A 23526-nucleotide genomic window follows, 5' to 3' on the forward strand; every position below is an offset into this window, starting at 1 on the left:
GACTCGCAAAAAGCCTCAGGACAATGTCGGTCTTCCGGGATAGCATTGGGACAATCCTAAAGTGACGGCGTAAGAGCGATTCTCTTAAAAAATATTCGATATGTCGTACCTAGCCAAAGAGGCATATATTGACCTAGGAAGTAAGGCACAGGTCTGGCATTCTAATAGCACCTGTGCTAGCAATTTTCCTGTCTATGACATGTGAGTCTCACCCCCATTTTTCATCGTAATTGTTGGCACTTACCAATACGCGAAACCGAAGCTCCTGTTTTTCATCAACGAACAGACGATGCAGGGATAATATCAGCCTGTGCTGCAGATTCTTGGTTCTTCCCTCGCTCTTCGGTAGGCTACGCTGACCACCTGTGGACGAATCACCCACATTCTCGAAAATGTCCTGGCCGGAGTTAGAGCACTGAGCCTGAGCTGTGGAAATCCATTCTAACCAACAGAAGATGGAGTCCAGCTTTTTGACCAGCCTCGTCACCCGAATCGAGTAAAATGCATGATAAAAGCCTCGAGAAGGTTGTATACAAAGTCGTTGAAGAGTCTCCTTTCTCCTGCCCCAATATGGATATAACCTGCAGCAGGGTCTGTCCGACGAGGGGAAACTTCGAACGCAACAGGGTGTTCACCAGCTGGCTTTAGAGATAGCACGACATTAGCCAGTAAACCATAAATGACAAATTCCCAGACCCACTCTATTGCGTAAGTTGACTCCCTCGCATCCTCTCCTGTCACAGGAATGCCCACTTGTGAAGCCAGCACTCTCATGCACTGTTGTTCGAATCCTTCACGAGCGGTTGATACAGAAGCTCGAGACATCCTGCATCTAGGAATAGGTAGAGAGCGAAACGGAGCCGGTGTGGTAAAAGATGTGGCATCGGAGGGGAGGGAAAGGATGGAAGATGTCCCTGAAATGGTGGAATCACATGATGGCCCGTTGTTCTGCCTTGACGGCCTGAGGAAGGCCCCGGCGTGCTCGCTGCCTTCCTGGAAAGAGCGGCCATCACAAGGGCTTCCAGCCCTGTCTCGTCTACAGTACGTTTCGAGGACAGAATGTTGAGAATATAGAGGGTTTGATTGACTAGTACTACTAGGAGTAGGTAGATGACAGGTATATTATGCCTCCCCGAGCTAAGCTACTGACACTCTGTAGTTAAAATGTGATATTATCAGGCTCACTACGTCTCCGATCCAACACAATTGTATTTGCCCAGACCTCTGGCTCGACTTATTCTCCATCATGCTCAAGGGAAGTCGGCGACGATGCGAATGATGGCGTCGTTGTAGTCCATATCAACATTGTCTTCACTGGCGATCTCCCAGGACATGCTCTTGACGTTGTAGCCCGCATCGTGAACAGTTTGAGTTGTCGGGTTCAGGGCCAGTGAGTCGGTAAAGGTACCGGTTGGGCCCTCGCTGGAGTGCTCAAAGTTGATGGCCAACGTGCGCATTCGACTGCCGGTGATGGGCTCGAGGCTGACTCGCGAGTTGTCGCTTCCTCCGTGCAGGGTCAACGGCTTCCCCTCGCCGTTTCCTTGGAAGACATACTGGGTCGTTCCGGTGACATCCTTGACCGTGACCCGTTGGTGATAGTCCGCGTTTGTTGTGCCAGTAATACCGATTTTCGCCTCCGCAGGGATCGAGACCACCACGGGCTGCTTGGCGTTCACCATGTTTGGGTTGGCAGACATCTTGGTTGATTGGGTGAGGAAACGGGGTTTCGAAGGCTCGATGGGCTTGGTTTGAATTTGAATACTCGAATTAGGGCTTCGAGCGAGCGGAGGACTTCGGGAGAAATTTCAAGATGATGGTGAGAGATTTCAGAAGCACCAAAGGCGTCCCATGAGGGCTGATATATACTATCTCACAATGTCGTCTTCAAAGGCAAGCTCAATCGTCTCATCCCCTCATTTCCTCCGCCCTTCTTGGAGGAATACTGTTGGAGCCACGTAGAGCACGAGGTGGTGTGAGCATCACCACCGCATGCATTTCGGGTCAGAAAGATGACTATCTGGTTGAACCGGTCCAGGGACTCTTTCTGCATGTGGCGATGCCTGAAGACAAAGATACCCAAGGAGGGACTGCTCGCTCTTGTTTCTGTCCGGTTTTGGTGGCTCTCTAGTTCAATCGGATCCCCTGGATTTGGCAAATAGCCTAGCAGGCTGCACGATGCGTGCCATTCTGTCCTGATAGCCACATTACGTATCAAGTTCCAAATGAGCACGACGGCGTGATAACCAGGCATGACGGACCCAGATTTGACGGACGGGTTATATGTACATCCGCGCATTCCGACCACCGATGCGTCTCGAGGGACAAACGAAGGAAAAGCGGGGGATCGTCGAGGAAAATGACCGCTCAGAATGCAAATAATGCCTCATGTACTCCGTACGTATGGACATACCTCATAATCCATCCTGGCTATATCGTCTGCAAGCCACATTCGGTGTGGGGGTGCCGGGAGCAACGCCCTATGATAGGGCTGATTCGACAATGGTCACGGTGGTTGTGCAGGTCGACATGCAGCCCAGGATGAGGTGTCCGTCGAGGGGTCAAAAAGGAGGGGTTTCGTCATTTTCACTGCCTCCGCGATTAACGCCGGTATTACTTGCGTTGCTCCCTGGCAAGCTCCAGGCGAGGCCGGTGCCGATCGATGCCAATGATTTGAGCACAACCTACTCCGTACAATGCTAACCCCCATGACGGCACTCAAACGGACGCCGCCCAGGCCAATGATGGCGACGCGATCGTGAATTCCTGCTTTGCCTGCATGGATGATGGCGCCGCTTTCGGTCTGGATTTCACAGCCCAGCGGCGATAATAACCGCAGCTCTTCTTTCGTCTCAACCAGGCCGGACACGTTGATTATCGAGTTCTCTCGAGCGATCGACCAGCTGGAGAAGCTCGATTGGCCGAAGAACTGACCATAGACGCTGGGATGTCTCCGCGTCGATGACGCTTCCGGGAAGACGAGGTTGTCGGGCTCAACCTCGAAATTGAGGGCGTTGAACTTCACGCAATGCGCGGGATTTCCTCGCCGACATGGCTCACAGCTTGCGCAGGCAGAAAATGGCCGAATGACCGGGTCCCCAATCTTAGCCACCTGGACTCTCTGCCCAACATCTCGCACATACCCAGCACCTTGCATTGACATGGTCAACTCATGCAGTTCTGTGCTTCATGGCCCATGACACGCGGACAATGAACCCCAGGGCCATTCACTGCGCCCGCGAAATGTAGATCGGTTTGGCATATTCCCGAAGCTGCAGAAGAGCAGAAACTTGGCCGGCTTTGGTTTCCCCGGGGATGCTGTACCTCCCCTCTCTCTTTCCATCCCCAAATCTCAAGTAGTCTGCTCGGAGAAGGTCCTTCTACTCATTTGCACTGCGGTCTCGATATGCTCTTATGCCCCTAAACTCCTCAACTCCTTCAGATAACAAAAAAAGAAGAAAAAAAAGGAAAGTCTTATGGGAATATGCTCTATCGTGAAACTGCACTTGCTTAACCTGCCGTCCAAGTCGAGATATGCCAGCACAGTATCTTATTGCATGAAAGTATTCTGGCACCGGCTTAGAGTCTGACAGTTCATTGGTTCAATAAAGACGTTGATTCGTTCCAACGATCTAGAAAGATCCGGGAGGCAAAAGATGACGGATTAAAAGAATTCAAGGGTATCTCTAATGGGAGCAAACATGCCAACGGCGTGGAGAACAAGATGGCATGACATGACGCTATCGATAATCCGCAGGAAGTTCAGCTATTGGACGATCTTGTCGGCTCTCTAGTTCGGCCACTCGGTTGCTGTCCAGCTCGGCCGGCGAGATTTCAACGCTCTTGGAGGGCCCCGACACGAGAATTGCCTCGTCGGCTTGCGGCCGTTGGCGTCGCATTCGTCGGATCAAGAACCATGAGAGGGCTATAATGATTGCCGCTCCGGCGACGCCTCCGACGACGCCGCCCGCAATGGCGCCCGTGTTTGTATGGGAAGCGTGCGATGAGCCGGTCTTTGTGGATGATGGAGCAGGCGAGGTAGAAGTCGGCGCCGACGTGCTAGAAATTATCCCTGCAGAATGAATGGATGCGCAATCAGCTCAAGCCATTGAATCACGACTAGAAAGATGCTGACTTACCCGTAGCAGAAGCGATGATACTCACCGCAGTTTCGTCGGATTGCAGCTTATACCCAGGGATGCCACAGCCGTCGGATCGTCGTCTCCACCTTTCGCAAACCCAGCGCTCCTTGGCAGCAAAAGTATCCTCCATTGAGATAGAGATCCCAGGTACTGTTGGCGCAGTGAGGGTTTGCATTCAAGGCATCGTCACACGGCTCTTCGCTGGGACAACAAGCGACGTTGTCGGCATTTGGGCAGTAAGAGCCGTGGGGGCAAAAGACACGAAAGGGAGATACAGTTGGGCCACAGTCTTTCTCTGTCATCCGAACAGCTGCCATTCCTGCGGATGGCCCATCCAATGTTACTAGCCTTCGACATGTTCGATTTGAAAGGGCGAGGAAGACACTGGTAAAAGGCTCGCGTGAGTGAGGGATGCACAAATTTCAAAGGATATGATCCGAGAAATGCGAAAGTGGCATCGATCCCAGGGTTATCCAACTGATTTGTGGCCATGCAACGGTCTAAATTCTAGGGAAAGGGTCCAAAGGCAGGCAGCGATTGGGGGGCGGATCTCCACCATTGAGGCGATGATCGCAATGCTTTATGTCCCTCGATTGCTACATTCGGTATCGCGCGTGAACCATAACGATCCTTCTATGACGGCGGCAGTTTGCGGCGTAGGATAGAGCATCATGGATCATGGAATTCGAGGTAAGGTCTCTTACAGCCTCACCAGTTTCCTCTCAGGGGTCGAAAGGTGTCGATTAAGCCGTTAGATCCTGCCATTTCACACTGGAATTGAAAGCTAGCTTTCCGGCTTTTGTTGGTCTGAGTCTGAGCCTGCGAGGAGGAACAAGTGGTGACGATCATGGGGCCAAAAACTCATCCTTTGAGCCTCAGGCGTCAACGACCTGCAGGAGATATACGCCGTATATGGAAAGCTGGCATCTTGTTTGGAACGACAGATCTATCAGAATATTGGATCTGTGATGCTGACATTTCTAGTGGTGCTACGGGGTAGCTCTGGGCTGACTCTCGAGGGCACCTATGCGCAACGTCGACGATGGTTCATTCATGCGATAAACAATCAACAGGCCTAATCAACAGGTAGGCACTGACATTATCAAGGTGTTTTTCTCCCAGGATTTTGTCAGCATTATGTTAGAGTTGTACATACATTTACACACCATAGGCCCAGTCGAACAATGGCATCAAGAACCAATGCCCCCCGGAGACATCCAAGGCTACCTCTTAAACCAGTAGCTCTATGATAGTATTCTGGAAAACATGTTTGCGGCGTGTATATGTCCGACCGTGTAAGGTTCTCCCTTTGCAGGCCTGCATGAGAGTCGTGATTTGTTGGCATCATCTTGTTTGTCGAAATATCTCCATCCTTGCATCCCCCCATTCCTCTGGACCTCAATATGGCATTGATGAGCACCGTTTGCAACAACGGTGAGCGAGGATTCGCTGCTGGGTGCATATGACACGCTGCAGTATGACGGAAGTCATGCTCAGGAATAGATCGAGCGACGACCTATAAGTCCATGACCGTCGCCCTTCTTCCCCGCCTTCTTTTCATTCCCTTGGCATTTACCCGAGTTGACCTTCTCCCATCCCCTCAGAATGCTGTCTTTTATCTCCGTCTTGGGTGTGATGATCATGGCGATGGTCATCGCGAAACTTCTTTCTGTTGGCCATCGTCCCAAGAACTTGCCCCCCGGCCCTCCCACATTACCCATCATTGGCAATATTCATCAGGTACATACACCCTCCCCGTTCCACCCCGTGTGTTGCCCCGCCACTGCATACCGGCCCTAAGGTTAGGTCAATATAGATGCCGAGTCGTGATGCACACGTCCACTTCGAGAAATGGGCTCGCGAGTATGGTCCAATATACAGCCTGATGCTGGGGACAAAATGCTTGATTGTCATCTCCAGTGCCGAAGCGAGCAAGGAACTTCTCGATCGCCGGAGTAAGATCTACTCGGACCGTCAAGATATGTATATCGGCCAGACATTGTGTAGCGGTGGCCTTCGCGTCTTGATGATGGTGCGTAGTCGAGTTCTGTCCGGTGCCTTCAGCCGTTAATGAATGATAACATCAACAGCGGTATGGACCAACCTGGCGAATGGTACGTTTCGCGTCAAGGACACCGCATGGATCCTCGTTGGGTAACTGACATGCATCACTGATAGTCCCGGAAGCTGACCCACGGGTTACTGAATGTCGTCAGTTCGAAGAACTATATACCCTACCAGGTGCTGGAAAACAAGCAAATGCTGTATGAATTCTTGACGCGGCCCAACGGATTTCTCAAGCACATCCGCCGCTACTCGAATGCGCTGACCACAACGATGGTCTATGGTTGGCGAACGTCCACCTACGAGGATCCCAAGATAAAGCAGCTTTTCGAGGGCGTGGCGGAATTCGCGGCCTTGACACAGACAGGCACGGCAGCAATCATCGACTTCTTCCCTTGGTTGGGACGATTGCCAGATTCTCTGATCTCTGCGCAGAAAAAGGCCAAGGCGCTCCACAAACGCGAAAAGCCACTCTACCTGGGCCATTGGCTGCGGGCTAAAGAAGAGATCGAGGCCGGATGCATCAAACCCTGTTTCTGCGTTGGGATGTTCGAATCTCAGAAGCGAGAACTATTCGGCGATGACCAGGCCGCCTATATTTCGGGAACGCTGCTCGAAGCGGGCTCCGATACGACGTCCAACACTCTGTACGCCTTTGTGCAGGCAATGCTCCTGTTCCCGGACGTTCAACGCAGGGCGCAGGCAGAGATAGACCAGGTTGTGGGACCGGATCGCCTGCCGGTGATGGATGATCTGTCCAAACTGCCATACATCCGTGCCTGCATGAAGGAAACCTTGCGGTGGATGCCGACCGCCATTCTCGGCGCCGTGCCTCACGCCGTCACGCAGGATGACGAGTACATGGGATACCTGATCCCCAAGGGGGCGGGGATCCTGCACAACGTGTGGGCCATTCATATGGATCCAAAACGTCACCCGAAGCCCCGTGAATTCAACCCCGACCGGTACCAGGGCGACGAGCAGAGCCTCCACGATGCCGCGACGAACCCGGACGCTGCACAACGCGATGTGTTCACTTTCGGTGCCGGACGTCGTATCTGTCTAGGCATCCACGTGGCTGAGCGTAGCTTGTTCCTCGGCATGGCGGGGATTCTATGGGCCTTTGAGATTTCCCCGGCACAGGATGACATGGGACGGCCAATCCTCCCAGATGCGGACCGGCTGACCCAAGGGTTTGTATGTCTGCCAGAGCCGTATCCTGCAGAGATTCGACCTCGGACGAGAGAGAAGGCCGAATTGATCCGAACGGAGTGGAAACGAGCAGAAGAGGTGTGTCTGGACAGTAAGACCAAACAATGGCTGGATGCTGCTGCGGAGTAGGGCTGGATCACTCGGACGTCCTGGTTCCAATTAGAAATTGGTAATGTTGTTGGAGAAATTAACTAAGTGCTCCGTACTCCGTGACTCCGTGACTCCGTATACTCCTTTCCCAGTCATGATAGTGTAAGCAGCCCGGATGCGACTCCGCTCCGCTCCGAGCCGTCACGGCCACAATGACAGCGCCCCCCGGACCAGGGAGTCTACCAATCCCGAGCCTGTCCTCCGGGCATATCTCGTACGAGAATAGTTGACTGGCTGGCTAAGGTAGGTGATAAAGCGCCGCCTCCCTTCTGACCCGATGGCTACTACCTCATCTCTTCTTGATTGATCTTTAGGCGGCTCCTTCAGCGTCAAAAAATGACAACGCCCTATCCTGACAGTCTTGGCGTTGAAGACGGCCCTCGCGCCTCTCGCAACGTCGTGCTGGAGATCCTCGAGAGACTATGGGAACTGATTCCCTCGCCAGGCTCTTCCGACGCTTCCTCTCGCGAGACGCAATGCCGCCTCCCCAAGACAACGCGGGCCCGGCGACGAGAGTCAATCGCTGAGACGTCGCTCGACAAGGACGAAGCCCTCGTCGAAAAGGTCCCCTTCTCATCCTTCGCCGCCGTCGCTATTGCCCAACCCGACGAAATCGTCTCCCCTGAAAAGAGCGTCCTATACCTGGCCTACGGGTCCAACTTAGCTGCGGAGACTTTCCTAGGTAAACGAGGGATCAAACCGCTCTCGCAGATCAATGTCGTCGTGCCGGACTTGAGATTAACATTCGATCTGCCCGGTCTGCCGTACGTCGAGCCTTGCTTTGCGGCAACGCGATATCGCCATACGGTCCCCGATGAATGGGACGAGGAGGCTACCGGCAATAATGAGATCAACCTTGAAACCGCGGAGAAGACGCCTCTCTCCTCGCATCGAGAGTCGCCGGCCGACAGACCCTTGGTCGGTGTCGTGTATGAGGTCACCGTGTCCGACTACGCGCGCATCATAGCCACGGAGGGCGGAGGTGGCGGATATCAGGACATCGTGGTCGACTGTTACCCTTTCGCCGACCCTTACAACCCGGCCGACCCGGTCCCCGACACGCCCGCTACCACCCCGTTCAAGGCCCACACCCTTCTTGCACCGGTCGAAGAGGGCGAGGGTCATGCTCGGCGTCTCCTGTCCCGAGTCTGGAGACCGTTCCTCTCGCGATCGAACCCTCTGGTCCGCCCTCATCCTCTGGGCTACGCGCAACCGTCTCCTCGGTACCTCAACCTCATCGTCACGGGTGCCGCCGAGCATAACCTTCCCGTCTCCTACCAGAGCTATCTGTCTCAGATTCAACCATACCGGGCGACGACCACTCGCCAGCAGATCGGCAAGGTCGTATTCCTGGTGGTGTGGGGTCCGTTTCTGCTTCTGACCGTCGCTCTGTCGAAGACGATGGGCGGCCCCGATGGTCGCAGCCCGCCGTGGGTGATCAAATTGGCCGATCTTATAGTCTTCACAATGTGGAGTTCCTATGACTTGGCCTTTGCGAGGGTGTTTGGGGACGGCGAAAGGACTGTCAAAAGGTAGGTCCGGGTTGAGGTGTCTCACATCGCTCGAAGGTCTCGCGGGGGCCCAGGGCACAAGAAATAGCTTGCGCTTTATACCAAAACAAACGCGAATAGTCAGTACATTAGGCCCAATAAATACATATATCACCACATCCAACATCCACATCGCATGCTCTATATCAAAAGAATTTGGCTTTTGTAGATCGCGAGAACACTCCCCATCGCACCACGGGCGCCAAGTCCTACCACCGAGAAAGCAGGCACGGCAACAAAGGAGATAAGTGACATTGGATCTTCAAACAAGGTTTTAAAGGAGAATAAATATCTAAGATACAGATACAGGTGTCCTGAATAACATCTAACAAAACAAGTAGACCATCGAACATAAAGAAAAAAGGGGGGGTGTGGCGGACGAAAGGACGGCGACAGAACTCCCAGCCTGGAATTGGGGACGCGCATTATTCAATAGCCGTCTTCGGGCCCCTTCCCATTTTGCCATTCATATAGTCCACCGCGGCACTTTAGCGCCGGGAAACAGGGGGGCTGTACACAATCTTTCGTGTCTTGATGGGGGACCACTTGTAACGCTTGACCCAGACGCTGACGGCGAACAGACCGGTCAGAAGAGTCAGGGCCTTGACACCCATCTTCTTACGGTCGTCCATCTCGGGCTCGGCAGCCCAGTTGAGGAACTCAACGACGTCCTTGGCCATCTGGGAGGTAGTGGCGGGGGTGCCGTCCTCATACTCAACGACACCGTCGAAGAGAACACGGCCCATAGCAATAGCTGCAGGGAAAGATCCGGGTTAGACAAGGATCCAACAAAACGCGAAGGGCTCCAAATCACGGTCGGGACATACCAGTTCCGGGGAAGTAGGGGTTGAAGTTCATGCCCTCCTGGACGGTGGCACCGGCAGGGGGCTCATCGGGGTAACCGGTCAGAAGACTGAAGATGTAGTCACAGCCACCGTGGCGGCCCTTGACAATCAAGCTGAGATCGGGGGGCAGAGAACCGGCGTTGGCAGCGCGGGCAGCCTCCTCGTTCTTGTAGGGGGCGGGGATGTAGTCCGACAGCTTTCCGGGGCGCTTCTCGATCTCACCCTGGTCGTTGGGCTCGGTGTCGTACTCGTTCTCTTCGGCAAACGCCTTCATCTCGTCGACGGTGTGCATAACACCGACGAACGAACGCCAGGGCACACGGGTCAGGGAGTGGCAGCTGGCGCAGACTTCACGGTAAACCTGGAAACCACGGCGGAGACTGAGAGAAGTAACTGGTCAGTAGGGAGATCACGACCACACAAATCCGCACAAGTCGGCAACGGAATACTCACGCGGCGTGGTCGAAGGTCTTGGTCCACTTGGCATGTTCCCAAGGGTAAGCAGTCGGGTGCAAACTTGAAATCCAGACGTCAGCTTCACGGGCCTGGTTTGATACAGCCGGGTTGATCGGAGCAACGGAGGAGACTCCCATTGAGGGCCATCTCCGAAATTCTCCCCAGCGATTGACTCACCCCTCTTCGGCGGGCGTCGAGGCGAAGGCTTCCTGTCCATAGAGATGGTAGTACCAGGCGGCCGACCCGATGGCGGCGGCGGTTGCGACGGAGGCAGTGAGAGTGAGCTGGAAGGGGGAGGCGGATTCGGCGCCGGCGGACGAGGAAGACGCACGCTGGATGTAAGGTTAGTATTATGCCCTTTCGACGAAGGCCACAGGCCATTGGCAACGGATTGGGCTCGTGGATGGAGGCCAATGGGGGGAGAGGGGGGCGGAATGTCGGGGGGAGGAGCGTACCGTGGAGGTCTTGCTCAAGGTCTGACGGGCGACAGCCCGGAAGGGCACGCTGCGCGAGACAGTACGTGCCAGCATACTGACAATATGAAGGGCCCTCCGATCGATGGGAAAACCAGAAGGCACGATAGCCTGGAAAAAGCGGAGAGGGGAGGGGGGGGTGGAGGAGGGAGAGAGCAGGAGAGAGTGCTTTCAGAGGTGAAGTCGAGGATCGAGTCGAACGGTCAAGTTTCTCTTGGTTTGGAATTGCCTAAACCCTCGCGCTGATTGGCCCGCCACGCGGCTCTAACTGTCTTCGGTCAAACCCGCGACTTTTCGGAACAACAATTTTCGATCGCCTCCGATCGCTGATGTCGACCCGCGACTCCTCCAGCCTACGCACATCTCCGGGCTGCTCCAACGAGTCCATCTTCGCCCGACCGACTCCGTACGACCTGCAATCCATGTCTCCACCACCGCTCCTCCCTCAGTCCCTCCTCCCGTCGGCCGTTGTGGCGCTCGTCCCAGCCCCCGTCTCTTCCGTTCGCTGCCGTCTCCTGTGTGGCTCTCACTGCGCTTCCGCCTTGGCCTGCCTTTCCGACGCAATGCCCATCCGCAGCGCCTGAAGGGCCGCTCGAATCCCACATCCAGCACTGCCTGGGCTGTACATCACCAAGGATAATGCAGGGAGACGCCGGATGATCCGGCCGCTGAGGCCCTGCGGAAGACATTAGCAAATCACTCGTCTCCCACCCGCTGACCACTCACCACACTCTCGGCGGCGGCGTCGGCCATCTGCTTGGGAATTGCATCCACAAAGATTTGGTAATGGAGGAGCATTTCGTCAAAGGCCGGTAGGGCGAGACTCTCCGCGGGCCGCTCCACATATTGTAGAGCCGTGAAAGGATCCCCGGGACTCTCTTGGATCACGTCAAACGACATCCCCTTGATGATCCCCCGGCGACTCAGCTCCTGCAGGCACTCTTTGTAAATCCCATAAATGGTGCGACTGGACAGGTGTGGAATAAACTGTTTGATGTCGACTCGGTCCAGAAATGCTTGGTCCTGCTCAAGAGGACACGGTCAGGTCAATGCTCACAGACATCCTGTTGACCGGTTGATTCCCAGGAAGACCTACTAGAGCAGTAACCAAATTGCTGGTGCAGATCACAATCACATTGTCATACTTTTTGAGTCTATCAAGCCCCGTGAGCAAGGCATTGACGGCGCGAACTGCATCGAAGGGCTCGTTGCAGGCCAGCGCCCGTTCTCTCCGAGCTGCCAGCGTCTCTACCTCATCCACAAAGACATAGACGAACGTATCCTCTTCTGCCTCCAGCAGGAGCTCAATGCCTTCGAATGTCTTACTCACGATCTTGCCACTTTCCCCGAAGAATTTACTGCCGAGGGAGTGCGCATTTAACTCAACCAGTTTGCTCCGAGGGTATTGCTTTCCGAGCCGGATTGCCAGCTTTTGGGCGAGACCCCGACTAACATCGGTCAACTTTCATTCCTTTCATTTTGCACCAGGCAGTTTCGCCCAAACACACCAGAAGCTTGTTTTTCCGGTGCCCGGAGGCCCCCATAGAAGAATTAACCTGTTCCAGCTAATGGTCCATTGGTCGAGCTTTTGGGATGAGAAAGACACTGATAGAGGTTAGATCGAGTCCATGCTTCCTGGATCGAGACTGAATGCTTCACCCATCCTGGTTATTGCGCGGATGATTGTAGTCTGGATTGGCTCGTCAAAGTGCAGCCTGTCCACATGTTCCGGGTCAGCACGAGAAGGCCCAGTCCGTGTGCAAAGCAAAGAAGAAAACCACGGAAGTTCATACGACTCCCAAAGCCCGTCCAGCTCCTTGCATGGCAGTGTCACGACTTTCGCCATTGATGTATCCTCACTGGTATTGATGAAATCGTCCGTCGTTTGGGAACTTTCTTGCTCGTAGGGCGTGTATAGTTGGTATGCCTGTACATCGAGTTCCACTTGGTGAAGCCAATATGCCCCTGATTCTGTATTTCCTCCTGCGCAGTCCGTCACGAGGACACAATCCATAAACTGCCTGTGTGGTCCCCGGAAGTTCTCTACTCGCCCGTCAGTAGTCAAGTTGACGCACTCTATCGTCACCAGTCTCAATACCAAATGCGGTGATCTCTTGTCCCAGTGAAAGAACCACGAAGTTTTCGGCAAGCCACTGCGTGACCTCATCCCTCACCTTTTTCGACCTGAGCCTCGTAGTCCTCGACGGGATGTAAATCGAATTACTTACCAGATCTGTACGGATGATGAAGCCGTCGCCATTGGTCTTGACACGTGCTTCGACATGGAGAACGGGTTTGGAGGCAGTTTCCGTGCCGCTAAAGCAGTCCATTTTTGCTACCTCACGGTTATGGTCGAGATGCCAGCAGCATCCTGCCGAGAGGGTGATGATCGGGAGAGCAAGAAAACCGCATCTGGAAGGACGGGCGAGGCCCATGATTCTCCCCGTGACCCCGAACCTGAGGCAGGCCATCCGCCGTGGAGGGACTCCTCTTGAGTTGTACATACTAGATACTATCCACCTACATCTATACGTTGATCGTTGATCGTTGCCATCAAGAACCTTAACATTAGCCCCGATCCTGATCAACAGCCGTCAATGACCCAGAGTTTGCACATCGCATCGACGGAGTAGATATAATATCGTGAAAAGTCCTCGCCAGCGTCAGAGCATGATATTGACTGACTTGGAGGTACCTGATGTTTCATGCCAACACTGCGACCGCTCTGATTCGCCCGGTCGGAATGGGAATTCTGCCCGCCGATCGTCGATGCTTGATTTTCCGGGGTGCTTCGCCCCTTCAGCCTACCTCTCGAAACCCTTACACTCCGCGCCCGGGTACGTACTCCCGAATGATGCGGATACGGACGATTTGACCGGAATTCTCGATAGACAGCCTCCAATCAACCTGGTTGTGCCGGACCTGCCCTCTTCGATTCGTTCACCTGCCCCGCGGAAAGCTAAGAGTTGACCGCTGGGGGATCAGCCAACCCACTGCGTTCGATTTCGACCAAGAAACCCTACCTCCCGATGCAGAAACAGCAGCGACACCATGTCGAAAGTGAGGAATGGACCAGGGACTGGCGGGAAACCGCGCAGAGATGTACTGGCTTCACTCAAGATGGCATCCATGGAGGAATTCTCCAGGGCTGCCCTCCCAGCAGGTAAGCCTAAGACCAATAATGCGACGCGAGCGAGACGTCTGACCGGTGTTAGAGATCATGTCTTCGATTCTTGATTACCTCTCCCCCGTCGATCTCATCCGAGCAGCGCGGTCGTCGAAGCTTCTCCGCGAAATGGCATATGACGATACGAGGTGGGTCCAAAAGATGAAACTCATGGGCTGCTGGGATGAGCTGGAAGCGAGAAAGCATGTCGAGGAAACCTTCGGAACGATTGCCGACCTGGACAGTGTCAAGCATCAAGAGGAGGTCGAGCAGGTAGGGCGGATATCAGACTCTGTCGGAGGAACCGAGCCGAACCCTACAATCCATGTGGGCTCGCTCTCCGATGGTTTCGACCAGATCAATATGAGCAACTCTGTTGCCCCTGATACATCCGACACGTTGGATAGGGACCCTGTTCTGGGAGCATTGCAACTGGTCAAGTCCGTGCGCGGCGAAGCACGCCAGGAATATGGCAAAATACATGCTGCACTCGCGCCCTTCTACAACGATATCGTCACCGAGGGCGCCTCATTTGATAACTTGGTATTTAAGAAATACACCGATCCCCTGCACCAGGCGCGGGTACTATCCCAGCTGCAGTCCTTCGTCAAATGTGACTCAACCGAGGGCTGGCGTACCAGGGTCGAGCAGCTGCATTCCGCCACGGCGATGTTTGAAACCGCAGCTACAAAGGAGTTCAGACAAGGCTATGAAACCGAAGATATCGATGGTCGAATGCGACAATATGCCCATGTTCTCTTTACGCTGAACGGCGGGGCGTCGGCCGTTGAGCTTTTCATTCATCACAATCACCTCGTCACACGACGGTCGGACTTTGGCAAGGTGGCAGATTGTATCGACGTGTCGACGCCGCAGGTGAAACTCGAGCAAACCCAGGCCTTTTTCACCCGCCTCAGTGTCGCCTACAATGAAGAAGTATCGATAATCAATCGTGCTTTCCCTCCCTCGATAGCGGTAGCCTCGCCGTTCATCGAAAAAGTAGGACAGGGTGTGCTGTATCCTTTTCTGACCGCAGTATTTGATGAATTGCATCGAACCGACATCGAGTCCTACCTTGTGGCCATCTCCGGGACCTTTGCCCAATGCATGAACTTCTCGGATACCTTATTGCCCATTCAGAATTCAACCGACAATTTTGATGATTTCCTGGACCATATAATCGGCAAGGTATATGAGCCACACATGGATCTTTACCTCGCAGAAGAGCTGGATCATTTCCGGAAAATATCCGAGACCGCGGTGAAGGATTGGGATAGACAGCTTTCAGAGCAGGCGGCTTCCACCGAATCATTTCTCATGTCGAACATCAACCGGCAGGCGGATAAACGGGATTTCTTGACGTCCTTCAAGAAAGTGATCATGGCACCCGTCAACATCCTGCCCAGCTTCTCGAGCACCAAAGCGAATGAGGCCAAGTCAGACCAGGATTCGGTCGTCGGCGATTCGCCTTCAGCGCTCAAGAGTCCGAATCGATTCTCAACTATCGCCTCGCCTTCTACTCCCCCTACCACGGAGGCTCCGACGACCGAGCTTGCAGCCAAGGCAGCCATCATGAAGTCAAAGCTAGAGGGAATTAGCTCTCTCTTCAGCATCGAGGTTGCATTAAGCCTCGTCCACACAGCTAAATCAGGACTGGAGCGAGCCGCCCAGTTTGTTACTCTGGGAGGCGAGACGGGAGCCGCTGTGAAGCAGCAGTGCGAGGCCATTTTCGTTGCTTTGGTGCGCATACTGGGCCATCGACACCTTATCTTTGGATTCAACAAGGCCGTGGACCATCTCTCAAATTATCGTCCTCGCGAGCAAGGGGATCGTGACCAGTCCGGAGTCGAGCCTTTGGTGACCTTCCTGGAGCTGGTGAACGTTGGCGATCTCATCCTTCAAATGATCGATGTCTTCTATGAACAGGAGCTGATCGGCTCCAAGCTGACTGACCGCAATGACTTCTTGGATCCGGCGGTGAAAGAGAAGAAGAAGTTCGAGCAGATCCTTGACGAGCGCGTTGCTGCCGGCCTGAACAAAGGAATCGACGTTCTAATGGAGGAGGTCGACTACATCCTGGCCACCAGGCAGCTAGCTACGGACTTCAACCCCAGTGTGTCCACCGACCCTCACCGAAAGACCATGGACGTGAGTGTCACCGAAGCCGCGGCGGCGGTAGTTGACGTGGTATCGTCGCATACGCGGATGCTTGTGGGGAGTACGGACAAAAGCACGCTGGACGTCTTCAACCAAGAGGTTGGGCTGCGGCTATTTACTGCTCTCTGCAAACACTTGAAGCGCCAACGGATCAGCGTCGAAGGATCCTTGAAACTGATCAGGTAAGCCCCTTTGACGCGACTGACACGGGACGCTGCTGATCGACTCTAGCGACATGAACCACTACTTCAAATTCGTCCAGACCCTCAAGAACAGCGAGCTTCTGCTCTACTTCAAGGCCTTCCGAGAGCTGTCTCAAATCTACCTGATCGACCCGTCCGATGCCAAGGAGCTGGCCACGATCATTGCTGACTCGGGTCGCTTCAACGGAATCTGGCGAGTCGAAGAAGTGTACGAGTTTGCCGAGCGGCGAGCGGATTGGTATCAAGTGAAACGAGACGTGGAACGAGCGATGTATGGCATTGGCTGCAATGTCATGTAACGAGAGAAGCCCCCAAAGTACGCCTGACCGCAATACCCCGTATAGTATCGAGGTATACTTGTTATGTACATAGAAAGAGAAATACCCCTGACGATGATGAGTGCTTCTTGACGAGCGTAGAAATGTACACACTGATTCCCGATTGGAGAGATGGGGGACTTTGGGGATAATTGGATAGTCTGAAGTATCCAAGACCTTGAGTGACGTCAATCGGCGGCTGCTGGAACGATCTCGTCGACTGCGCGCATCCGAGATCCTCTCATCGTCCTTCTCCCTGCTGGCCAGCGGCTAATGCGCGACAAACAAAGCTCCGGGCTCCTTTTGTTTGTTGCAGCTGCAGCTGCAGTTCTATAATTAACCCTTGTCCCTGTTCCGGGCTCTTTCTGTCAAGACCTCCCATCATCTCTTCAGATATATTCCGGACACCTCACGACTTCAACAGTATCTGCAAAAGTAAAACCATACGACCCCCTTTGAAAATGCTTATCGATGACGACGGACCTTGACAGTATGGCTTCTTTCCCGTCGCGCGCATGCCCGATCTCTTTCACCCTCTTTGTTCTACACCTGTTCTTCGCACTCGGACAGGCACAGGACGTCGTCAGAACAACCGTAATCGTAGTCACCGTCGCCTCCACTGCAACTCCAACCGTACCGCAGCCTGCCTCTTATACGTCGCTGGATGTCTTTAAGGACGATGTCCTCTCCGCTAGTAACGCCTACCGGGGCGCCCACAACGCAACGCATCTGGTCTGGAACGAAACGCTGACAGCATATGCTCGCGACTGGGCAGAGAAATGCAAATGGAAACACTCAGTGGGCTCCCCCCCCCCCCAAACCTCGAGCCTCCCTAACGGATAATATAGCACGGTCCGTACGGCGAGAACCTCGCCTTCGGATATCCCAACGCATCGGCCGCGATCGCCGCCTGGGGCGACGAGGTGCGACACTACGACTTCCAGAAACCGACCGGGTTCACCGAAGAGACCGGTCACTTTACGCAGCTGGTCTGGAAGGCGACGAGGCAGGTCGGATGTGCGGCGGTGGATTGCGGATACAGCGAGGACGGCGAGGCAAAGGATGCCTCGGGGCGATACCGAGAGGCACAGGGTTGGTATGTCGTGTGCGAGTATATGCCTCCCGGGAATGTCATGAACGCTCCGGAGGCCTCGGGGGGCCAGAATGGCCTGTTCATGGTCAATGTGCAGCCGTCCAGCACGTACTCGGGTCCATCAACGACGGAGTCACCCTCAGATCGTCCGGCTACGACCACGGCCACGACCAGCGGTGCAGGTGCTCGGGGGTGGGAGAGTTACGGCTGGACTGGGCGCCTGGTGATGCTGGGAACGATGTTGGCATGGCTCACATCAGCGTGACGATGACAAAAAACATATCAGGGTGGTTAATAGCCGGGGATTAGGCCCGACAGGCAGAGGGTGAAGAATGTACTCTACTCACTACCACCAAGGATTGATTCGAAAAGAAACCAGGAAGCTAGAATTGACACGCATAACTGACACAATACATCATCTGCCGTTGCACAGTGGCCGGCTCATCATTGCCTGTCATCTCTCATGCTACCAACACCGCGCACATCGAATTCCCGACGGGAAGATATGCAATACAGATCTATTCACTTTTTTTTTGTTTGACAAGTTCCAGGCATCCTAGGCACCGAAACCAAGCCAAAAGACCGAGCTCAAGGGGGAAAATGGAAAGGGGAGGAACAGAAGATCGTGGGAAAGAGAGCAAAGACTGCCCCAGAAATGAAAAAAGGAAAAAGAACGAGGATATCGACAGACAAGATGCAGAAATGAGGAAACAGGAAATAGAGAGTAGCATTAAATACGGAAAGGAAAACCCAATCAACCAATGACTTCCTCGTTCTCCTCGATGATCTCTTCCACGATCTCCTCGACCACGGTCTCGCCCTGGTCTTCCGTGGCCGGAGGAGCATCCTTGGCCAACTTGGGGTCGTCGACATCCTCGGGCACACCGTAGACGTCCTTGTCCTCGGACAAGAGCTCCTTCTCCCGACGCAGCCAGGCAACCCATTCGTTGAGGACACGCTTGCGCTTCTCGACAACGGCGGTGTTGGCAATGTCGACGGCGTACTTGTCCTCCTCGTCGAACTCCTTCGAGTATTCCCGGAGGTTCTTGCGCACTTGCTTCTGCTCCTCCTTGCTGAGGAGGGTCTTGGGGCGAGGGCGCCAGAGGAACTGCTTGAACTTGTCGGTGGGGTTCTCGGAGAGGGTTTGACCGGAGAAGCTGTGGATGTTCCAGCCGTTTTCCATCTAGAAGCATTCGATTAGTCGGCGTGAACCTGGTGGCGGGGGAGGAGGAAGAATTAACTTACGGAGTGAGTCCACACACTCGCACTGCTGACGAGGTAACGACCCGTAGGATCCCAGTCGATATCTGTGACACCGTAGTGCTCGACGGTCTTCATCAATTGGAGGTTGGCGGCCAGATCCTTCTCGGCCTCGGACTTCTCGCCCTCAAAGTCCATGTCCCAGAAATCGAGGTCGAAGTTGGTCTGCGAGTGGACGGTGGCGACGACGACGAAACGGCCCTTGGGGGACCAGTAGATGGCATTGCTGGTCTTCTTCTCGATGGTCCGCACCAGCTTGAAGTTGCCGGCAGAAACACCCTTGCGCTCGGGAGCGAAGAAAGAAACGGCGGTCTTGGGGAGAGCGCCGGAGCCGCTGGGCGCCTCGCCGGTGGTAATGAGGACGAAGCGGCCACCGTTGGGCTCCCAGGCGAAGTTAATCACGGTATCTTTGAGACTGTCCACCACCTCGACGGGAACACCCTTCTCGCGCACCCGGAAAATCTCGAGGTTCGTCGCCATAGACTTCTTGGATTTGGAGTGACGGTCGACCTTGACACAGACGTAGGTACCCTGGGACTGCCAGTGCAGTTTCACATCCGACACGTTGAACAGGTTACGGGTTCGGATGATTTCTTTGGATGGCACACTCATCATAGCAACGCGAGCAGGGCTGCTGCCGATTTCGGGCGTCCAGAAGCAGAGCAACTGCTCGTATTGCTTCACGCCTTCCCGGTTGACCGTAGCGGGCGACCATTCGAAATCCGAAACCCCGTCAATCCGGACCGAGGTCTTGCCGAGCAAGTTCATCCGGGGCAGCTCGTAGATCGAGATCGACTGGCCCTGGAGCATACGCGCGACATACTTTTCATCGGCGGACCACTTGAAAGCGGGCCACTGCACCTTCTTCTTCGGCTCGCCATCGCCGGCGGGGCCGGCAGTCAGGTCGTGGGACACGAACGACCGCAGCGGCTTTCCTGATACGATGTCCCAAACGATGATGTTCTTGCCGTCCTCCTCGTAGCTCAGGACGGACGAGCCGCCTTCTTCGACCTGGATCGGGCGAGCGGACCAGGTGGTCAGATAGCTCTCACCGGGCGAGAACTCCACCAGCTGCACGAATGGGTGGGGGAACTGCTTCTGTTTCGAAAAGGCGGGACCACCCCACAGCTGCACACCCTGAGGGTGGACGGACGCCAGGTAGGTACCCTTGGGGGACCACTGAACGAACAGTTGCGTCCAGTGGGCACGATCGACAACGTTCTCGGGGGGGTTGCTCTTGTTGTTCCAGAAGACGCCGACCTTATCACCACGGTAGAGGGCGAACTGGTCTCGGGCGTTGGCATCGCCCAGCCACGACCGCAGGTGCTCCTTCTCCTTGAAGGGCTCGATGGTGGGAGGCTTGTATTCTTCCTCGACACGTCCTTCGCGGCCAAAGCGGTCGATATCCATCAACTTGTTCACGGCGAGAGTGTGCTTCTTATCGAGGGGCGTTCCATGTAGGTGCTTAACTGCGGCGATGGCTTGTTCGGGGGTCTCGTATTCCACGAAGGCGAAGCTGGTCGCAAAAAAAAAAAAAGATACACATTAACGATCCCGGACCTCAGCCAGCGGTAAAGCCGAATACGTACCCTTCGGACATGTTCTTGTCATTCAAAGGCATGAAGACTGCATCTTCGGACGTGTGGCCGACGGTGTTGAGTTTCCTCAACAAGAACTTGATGAGCTTTTGTCTGCTCTCTTCCGGCACGACGGGGAGACCGTCGATCACAACGAACGTATCCAGACCCTCCTCGAGCTTCACTTCATACTGTTCCTTGAGATCTAGACATCGGAGGCCCGGGTGGTCAGCGACGAGTGGGAGGGGCACGGGCGGGAGAGAATTCTTTCGCACTCACCGGAGAAGTCAATCTCCTCCTCCTCCTCTTCGTGGAGGTCCTGCTCGGTCAAAGTGTCGAAACTGGGCGCCATGATGGACAGGCAGCGAGGCGATGGAGGGGGGAGAGAGAGGGGGGGGGAGGGGAGGACACGAGTGGAGGGCAGGGAGTCGCAAGATGGGGATTCTCGAGAAGGGAAGATGCGGACTGATTTTCTGCTGGTCGGCCCCGGTTTGGCCTGTTTTTAGGGCAAAACGAACAAATCGACGCCGCGCCTTCGTGTGTGCGCGGGCTGAGTCAGGGCTGAGTCAGCATCACAGCCTCAGGCATTGATTGTAGCAGCCTCAGGCCCCCGTCCAGTGACCGCTGACTCAGCCGCCCCCGGTCTCTCCCGCCGTCTCGCCGACTCGCGCCATCACAACATCCAATTCAATCCGATTCAATTCAATCCGATTCAATCGCAAACCCCCTTGATTCTGCGGGTGATTGTTGCTGGTCGTTGCGGGCCGGCTGTCTTACCTTGTCTCCTTTGTTCTTTCCTTCACTCTCTCCTCACTCGTCGTTTGCGTCTACTTCTCCCTCCCCATCTTGTCTCTCGCTCGCGCCCTCTCCCATGCCCCGCCGGTCCTAAGCGCCAGCGCTACGCCCCGACAGATCTGGACGATCTTCCCTCCCATCCACCGCCGCCGTGACCGGACTCTCGCTCCCCAGAACTTCGCCGACCCGTGGCCTTTGCAATTGACACAATCGCAATCGCTCCCCTCCCGTCCCGCCAAATCGACAGGAGCGAGAGACGCTCGTGAGCAACCATGTCGCGTAAGTTCCGGCCGCGCCTAAACCCGCCGACCTCGCTCTCTACTGACATCATTGCCTTCGCGCCCAGTCTCCCCCGACGCCCGCGATCAGTATGTACCGATCATTGACTCCATCCTGGGGAAAAGCGATCTCAATACCATCTCCGAAAAGCGCATCCGCAAAGGTCTGCAGGAAGTGGTCGGCCATGATCTTACTCCGCAGAAGGTCTGCTCGCCGCCACCCGTCCTGTCGCAATCCCCGTCTCCCCGGTCCCACTCGTTGCCGACGGTCGTGACACGCAAGGCTAACACGGTTTTTTCTTATTCCTCTGCTCTAGGCTGTGATTAAGCAGCTGATCATGGAGAGGTTTGACATCTTCGCCGAGCGGGGGGGTATAGGTGCTTCGCCCGAGACCAGCGCCCCGGCAACCAACGGCCACGGCAAGGATCCGGACTCTGTGACACCACCCGTCGAACCCTCATCTCCCGCGCAGTCGTCGGTGTCGCAGAAACGCCATGCGGATAGCGAGGAGCGTTCCGATCAGTCGAGCAAGTCGCCGCCGGCCAAGAAGAAGAAGCTCGACAACGACGTTGACGCGGATGCCCTCTTCGCTGCCAAGCTCCAGGCCGAGGAAAACATGCGTGCACGTCCTACGCGAGGCTCTAGCACGCGCAAGGCCGCGCCGACGAAAAAGAAGACCAAGGCGAAGACGTCCAAAAAGGTGAAAGCGGAGGACGATTCGGACCTGGACTCAGGGTCTGACAGCGGCAAGAAGGTCAACCGATCCGGCGGATTCCACGTAGGCTCTATCTTTCGCAAAGACCAGACAAGGTCTCATGGCACTGACCTATCCTCAGAAACCCCTGACGCTATCGCCTGCCCTTTCGGCTTTGCTGGGTGGTGAGGAAACGGTATGGAACCCCTCCCCTTTTTTCTTTCTTCTTTTGGGATTTCCCTCTTCTAACGACCGGTCCAGCTTTCTCGACCGCAAACGGTGAAGAAATTGTGGCAATACATTCACCAACATGATCTTCAGGATCCTAGCGACCGGCGGCAAATCCGGTGCGACGACGCCATGCGCGCGGTCTTCAAGCAAGACCGCATACACATGTTCACGATGACCAAAATCCTCAGCCAAAACCTGTACAGTCAGGACGAATAGTGCCACTCCTTTTTATCCGCGAGGGCTGCCATGATACCCGGCCTTCGCAACCCGGCGACTCCTTGCCCTAGGCACGCCGTTCACAATTTACGACTTTCTGATATCTTCCAGCACCGCATTTGGTAACCCGGCGCCTTCTTTTTGGTTTCCATGATCCCACTTTGCACCTATAGTGTTTATGTTGTATTTTTCTTTTCTATATCTCTGTGCTTTCCTTTGTCCTCTTTCATTGTGAACTGTCTTTTCTCTCTCTCTCTCTTTTTTGTTGATTCATATCTTCTTCTCTCCAGCGGGAGTTGGTGTTGCCTTCGAGATCGGGGCGATGAACGTGTCTAGAACGGTCCGTTCAGGGGAACCGTTCATTTGGCATTGCATAATACTGTCTTCATGGTATATGATACAGGTGATTCTTTTTTTTTTTTTTTTTCTTTTCTTTTCTTGTCCGTGATTTACTTCCAGATCGTAGGTAGGATATGACGGAGACTGCGGAAGGTGGCAGCCATGTGTTCTTGACCCGCGACTAGTCAAGGCTAGTCATCGTGAGTCAACGAGATGACGGAGGAGAGCGGAGGAGAGGTACGCAGTAGTTAATTAGCGTCGTAAGGTCGCAAGAGTTGGCGAGCGCCACGAGAAAGACAGGGCTGTTCGC

General features: G+C 54.7%; 11 protein-coding genes across 11 annotated transcripts; 6 read left to right on the forward strand and 5 right to left on the reverse strand.

Annotated features, from left to right (window-relative positions):
* Positions 1 to 1015: 1015 nt before the first annotated feature.
* On the reverse strand, positions 1016 to 2181 carry P170DRAFT_440410 (uncharacterized protein). Its single transcript, XM_024850073.1, has 2 exons — positions 1160 to 2181; positions 1016 to 1102 (listed from the first exon to the last, which is right to left on the reverse strand). The coding sequence occupies exon 1, from the start codon at positions 1695 to 1697 to the stop codon at positions 1251 to 1253; it is 447 nt and encodes a 148-aa protein (XP_024700571.1). The 5' UTR covers positions 1698 to 2181; the 3' UTR covers positions 1016 to 1102; positions 1160 to 1250.
* A 1556-nt stretch (positions 2182 to 3737) lies between these two features.
* On the reverse strand, positions 3738 to 4269 carry P170DRAFT_513297 (uncharacterized protein; the record flags this gene model as incomplete). Its single annotated transcript, XM_024855093.1, has 2 exons — positions 3738 to 4069; positions 4137 to 4269. 2 exons carry the CDS (start codon positions 4267 to 4269, stop codon positions 3738 to 3740), a joined length of 465 nt encoding a protein of 154 aa, XP_024700572.1.
* Positions 4270 to 5744: 1475 nt separating this feature from the next.
* P170DRAFT_366105 (cytochrome P450) lies at positions 5745 to 7544 on the forward strand (the record flags this gene model as incomplete). The annotated part of the gene is made up of 4 exons (XM_024844744.1): positions 5745 to 5879; positions 5956 to 6171; positions 6230 to 6253; positions 6318 to 7544. 4 exons carry the CDS (start codon positions 5745 to 5747, stop codon positions 7542 to 7544), a joined length of 1602 nt encoding a protein of 533 aa, XP_024700573.1.
* A 210-nt stretch (positions 7545 to 7754) lies between these two features.
* Positions 7755 to 9513, forward strand: P170DRAFT_278296 (uncharacterized protein). The gene is made up of 2 exons (XM_024843177.1): positions 7755 to 7808; positions 7880 to 9513. Exon 2 carries the CDS (start codon positions 7902 to 7904, stop codon positions 9099 to 9101), a length of 1200 nt encoding a protein of 399 aa, XP_024700574.1. The 5' UTR covers positions 7755 to 7808; positions 7880 to 7901; the 3' UTR covers positions 9102 to 9513.
* Positions 9195 to 10717, reverse strand: P170DRAFT_440413 (ubiquinol--cytochrome-c reductase catalytic subunit CYT1). Its single transcript, XM_024850074.1, has 3 exons — positions 10414 to 10717; positions 9943 to 10340; positions 9195 to 9869 (listed from the first exon to the last, which is right to left on the reverse strand). The coding sequence occupies exons 1-3, from the start codon at positions 10551 to 10553 to the stop codon at positions 9604 to 9606; spliced, it is 804 nt and encodes a 267-aa protein (XP_024700575.1). The 5' UTR covers positions 10554 to 10717; the 3' UTR covers positions 9195 to 9603.
* Positions 10349 to 11189, forward strand: P170DRAFT_278192 (uncharacterized protein). The gene has a single exon (XM_024843176.1). The coding sequence runs from the start codon at positions 10638 to 10640 to the stop codon at positions 11133 to 11135; it is 498 nt and encodes a 165-aa protein (XP_024700576.1). The 5' UTR covers positions 10349 to 10637; the 3' UTR covers positions 11136 to 11189.
* P170DRAFT_513301 (putative pachytene checkpoint component Pch2) lies at positions 11086 to 13246 on the reverse strand. Its single transcript, XM_024855094.1, has 8 exons — positions 13118 to 13246; positions 12988 to 13063; positions 12683 to 12932; positions 12549 to 12604; positions 12398 to 12494; positions 11986 to 12337; positions 11616 to 11912; positions 11086 to 11565 (listed from the first exon to the last, which is right to left on the reverse strand). Exons 1-8 carry the CDS (start codon positions 13217 to 13219, stop codon positions 11416 to 11418), a joined length of 1380 nt encoding a protein of 459 aa, XP_024700577.1. The 5' UTR covers positions 13220 to 13246; the 3' UTR covers positions 11086 to 11415.
* Positions 13247 to 13714: 468 nt separating this feature from the next.
* On the forward strand, positions 13715 to 16920 carry P170DRAFT_513302 (exocyst complex component Sec10 family protein). Its single transcript, XM_024855095.1, has 3 exons — positions 13715 to 14052; positions 14105 to 16394; positions 16444 to 16920. Exons 1-3 carry the CDS (start codon positions 13941 to 13943, stop codon positions 16712 to 16714), a joined length of 2673 nt encoding a protein of 890 aa, XP_024700578.1. The 5' UTR covers positions 13715 to 13940; the 3' UTR covers positions 16715 to 16920.
* Positions 16921 to 17251: 331 nt separating this feature from the next.
* P170DRAFT_328781 (putative extracellular SCP domain protein Pry1) lies at positions 17252 to 18006 on the forward strand (the record flags this gene model as incomplete). Its single annotated transcript, XM_024843355.1, has 2 exons — positions 17252 to 17530; positions 17581 to 18006. Coding segments are annotated over 2 exons (705 nt in total), but the record flags the coding sequence as incomplete, so codon positions are not given.
* Positions 18007 to 18193: 187 nt separating this feature from the next.
* On the reverse strand, positions 18194 to 21081 carry EifCb (translation initiation factor eIF3 core subunit b). The gene is made up of 4 exons (XM_024850075.1): positions 20942 to 21081; positions 20675 to 20867; positions 19071 to 20601; positions 18194 to 19008 (listed from the first exon to the last, which is right to left on the reverse strand). The coding sequence occupies exons 1-4, from the start codon at positions 21012 to 21014 to the stop codon at positions 18580 to 18582; spliced, it is 2226 nt and encodes a 741-aa protein (XP_024700580.1). The 5' UTR covers positions 21015 to 21081; the 3' UTR covers positions 18194 to 18579.
* A 272-nt stretch (positions 21082 to 21353) lies between these two features.
* On the forward strand, positions 21354 to 23296 carry P170DRAFT_458769 (SWIB/MDM2 domain protein). Its single transcript, XM_024851820.1, has 5 exons — positions 21354 to 21736; positions 21804 to 21940; positions 22053 to 22514; positions 22573 to 22626; positions 22692 to 23296. Exons 1-5 carry the CDS (start codon positions 21730 to 21732, stop codon positions 22875 to 22877), a joined length of 846 nt encoding a protein of 281 aa, XP_024700581.1. The 5' UTR covers positions 21354 to 21729; the 3' UTR covers positions 22878 to 23296.
* Positions 23297 to 23526: the final 230 nt, after the last annotated feature.

Source organism: Aspergillus steynii (assembly GCF_002849105.1).
Source record: "Aspergillus steynii IBT 23096 chromosome Unknown P170scaffold_8, whole genome shotgun sequence".
Classification (NCBI taxonomy): Eukaryota; Fungi; Ascomycota; class Eurotiomycetes; order Eurotiales; family Aspergillaceae; genus Aspergillus; species Aspergillus steynii.

What these genes read in the sequence shown, in the direction of transcription:
- EifCb (XM_024850075.1), bottom strand. Translation starts at nt 21,014, where the DNA reads ATGGCGCCCAGTTTCGACACTTTGACCGAGCAGGACCTCCACGAAGAG. An exon ending in GACAAGAACATGTCCGAAGG is followed by an intron (nt 20,602 to 20,674) that starts GTACGTATTCGG and finishes TTTTGCGACCAG; the next exon opens with CTTCGCCTTCGTGGAATACG. An exon ending in CGAGTGTGTGGACTCACTCC is followed by an intron (nt 19,009 to 19,070) that starts GTAAGTTAATTC and finishes GAATGCTTCTAG; the next exon opens with ATGGAAAACGGCTGGAACAT.
- P170DRAFT_513301 (XM_024855094.1), bottom strand. Translation starts at nt 13,219, where the DNA reads ATGGACTGCTTTAGCGGCACGGAAACTGCCTCCAAACCCGTTCTCCAT. An exon ending in TCATCATCCGTACAGATCTG is followed by an intron (nt 13,064 to 13,117) that starts GTAAGTAATTCG and finishes AGGTCGAAAAAG; the next exon opens with GTGAGGGATGAGGTCACGCA. An exon ending in ACGCCGCCGCCGAGAGTGTG is followed by an intron (nt 11,566 to 11,615) that starts GTGAGTGGTCAG and finishes TGTCTTCCGCAG; the next exon opens with GGCCTCAGCGGCCGGATCAT.
- P170DRAFT_440413 (XM_024850074.1), bottom strand. Translation starts at nt 10,553, where the DNA reads ATGGGAGTCTCCTCCGTTGCTCCGATCAACCCGGCTGTATCAAACCAG. An exon ending in AAGACCTTCGACCACGCCGC is followed by an intron (nt 10,341 to 10,413) that starts GTGAGTATTCCG and finishes TACTTCTCTCAG; the next exon opens with TCTCCGCCGTGGTTTCCAGG. An exon ending in CCCCTACTTCCCCGGAACTG is followed by an intron (nt 9,870 to 9,942) that starts GTATGTCCCGAC and finishes CTTTCCCTGCAG; the next exon opens with CTATTGCTATGGGCCGTGTT.
- P170DRAFT_458769 (XM_024851820.1), top strand. An exon ending in ATGATCTTACTCCGCAGAAG is followed by an intron (nt 21,941 to 22,052) that starts GTCTGCTCGCCG and finishes CCTCTGCTCTAG; the next exon opens with GCTGTGATTAAGCAGCTGAT. An exon ending in ACCGATCCGGCGGATTCCAC is followed by an intron (nt 22,515 to 22,572) that starts GTAGGCTCTATC and finishes ACCTATCCTCAG; the next exon opens with AAACCCCTGACGCTATCGCC.
- P170DRAFT_513302 (XM_024855095.1), top strand. Translation starts at nt 13,941, where the DNA reads ATGTCGAAAGTGAGGAATGGACCAGGGACTGGCGGGAAACCGCGCAGA. An exon ending in CAGGGCTGCCCTCCCAGCAG is followed by an intron (nt 14,053 to 14,104) that starts GTAAGCCTAAGA and finishes GACCGGTGTTAG; the next exon opens with AGATCATGTCTTCGATTCTT. An exon ending in GGATCCTTGAAACTGATCAG is followed by an intron (nt 16,395 to 16,443) that starts GTAAGCCCCTTT and finishes GATCGACTCTAG; the next exon opens with CGACATGAACCACTACTTCA.
- P170DRAFT_278192 (XM_024843176.1), top strand. Translation starts at nt 10,638, where the DNA reads ATGGTAGTACCAGGCGGCCGACCCGATGGCGGCGGCGGTTGCGACGGA.
- P170DRAFT_440410 (XM_024850073.1), bottom strand. Translation starts at nt 1,697, where the DNA reads ATGTCTGCCAACCCAAACATGGTGAACGCCAAGCAGCCCGTGGTGGTC.
- P170DRAFT_278296 (XM_024843177.1), top strand. Translation starts at nt 7,902, where the DNA reads ATGACAACGCCCTATCCTGACAGTCTTGGCGTTGAAGACGGCCCTCGC.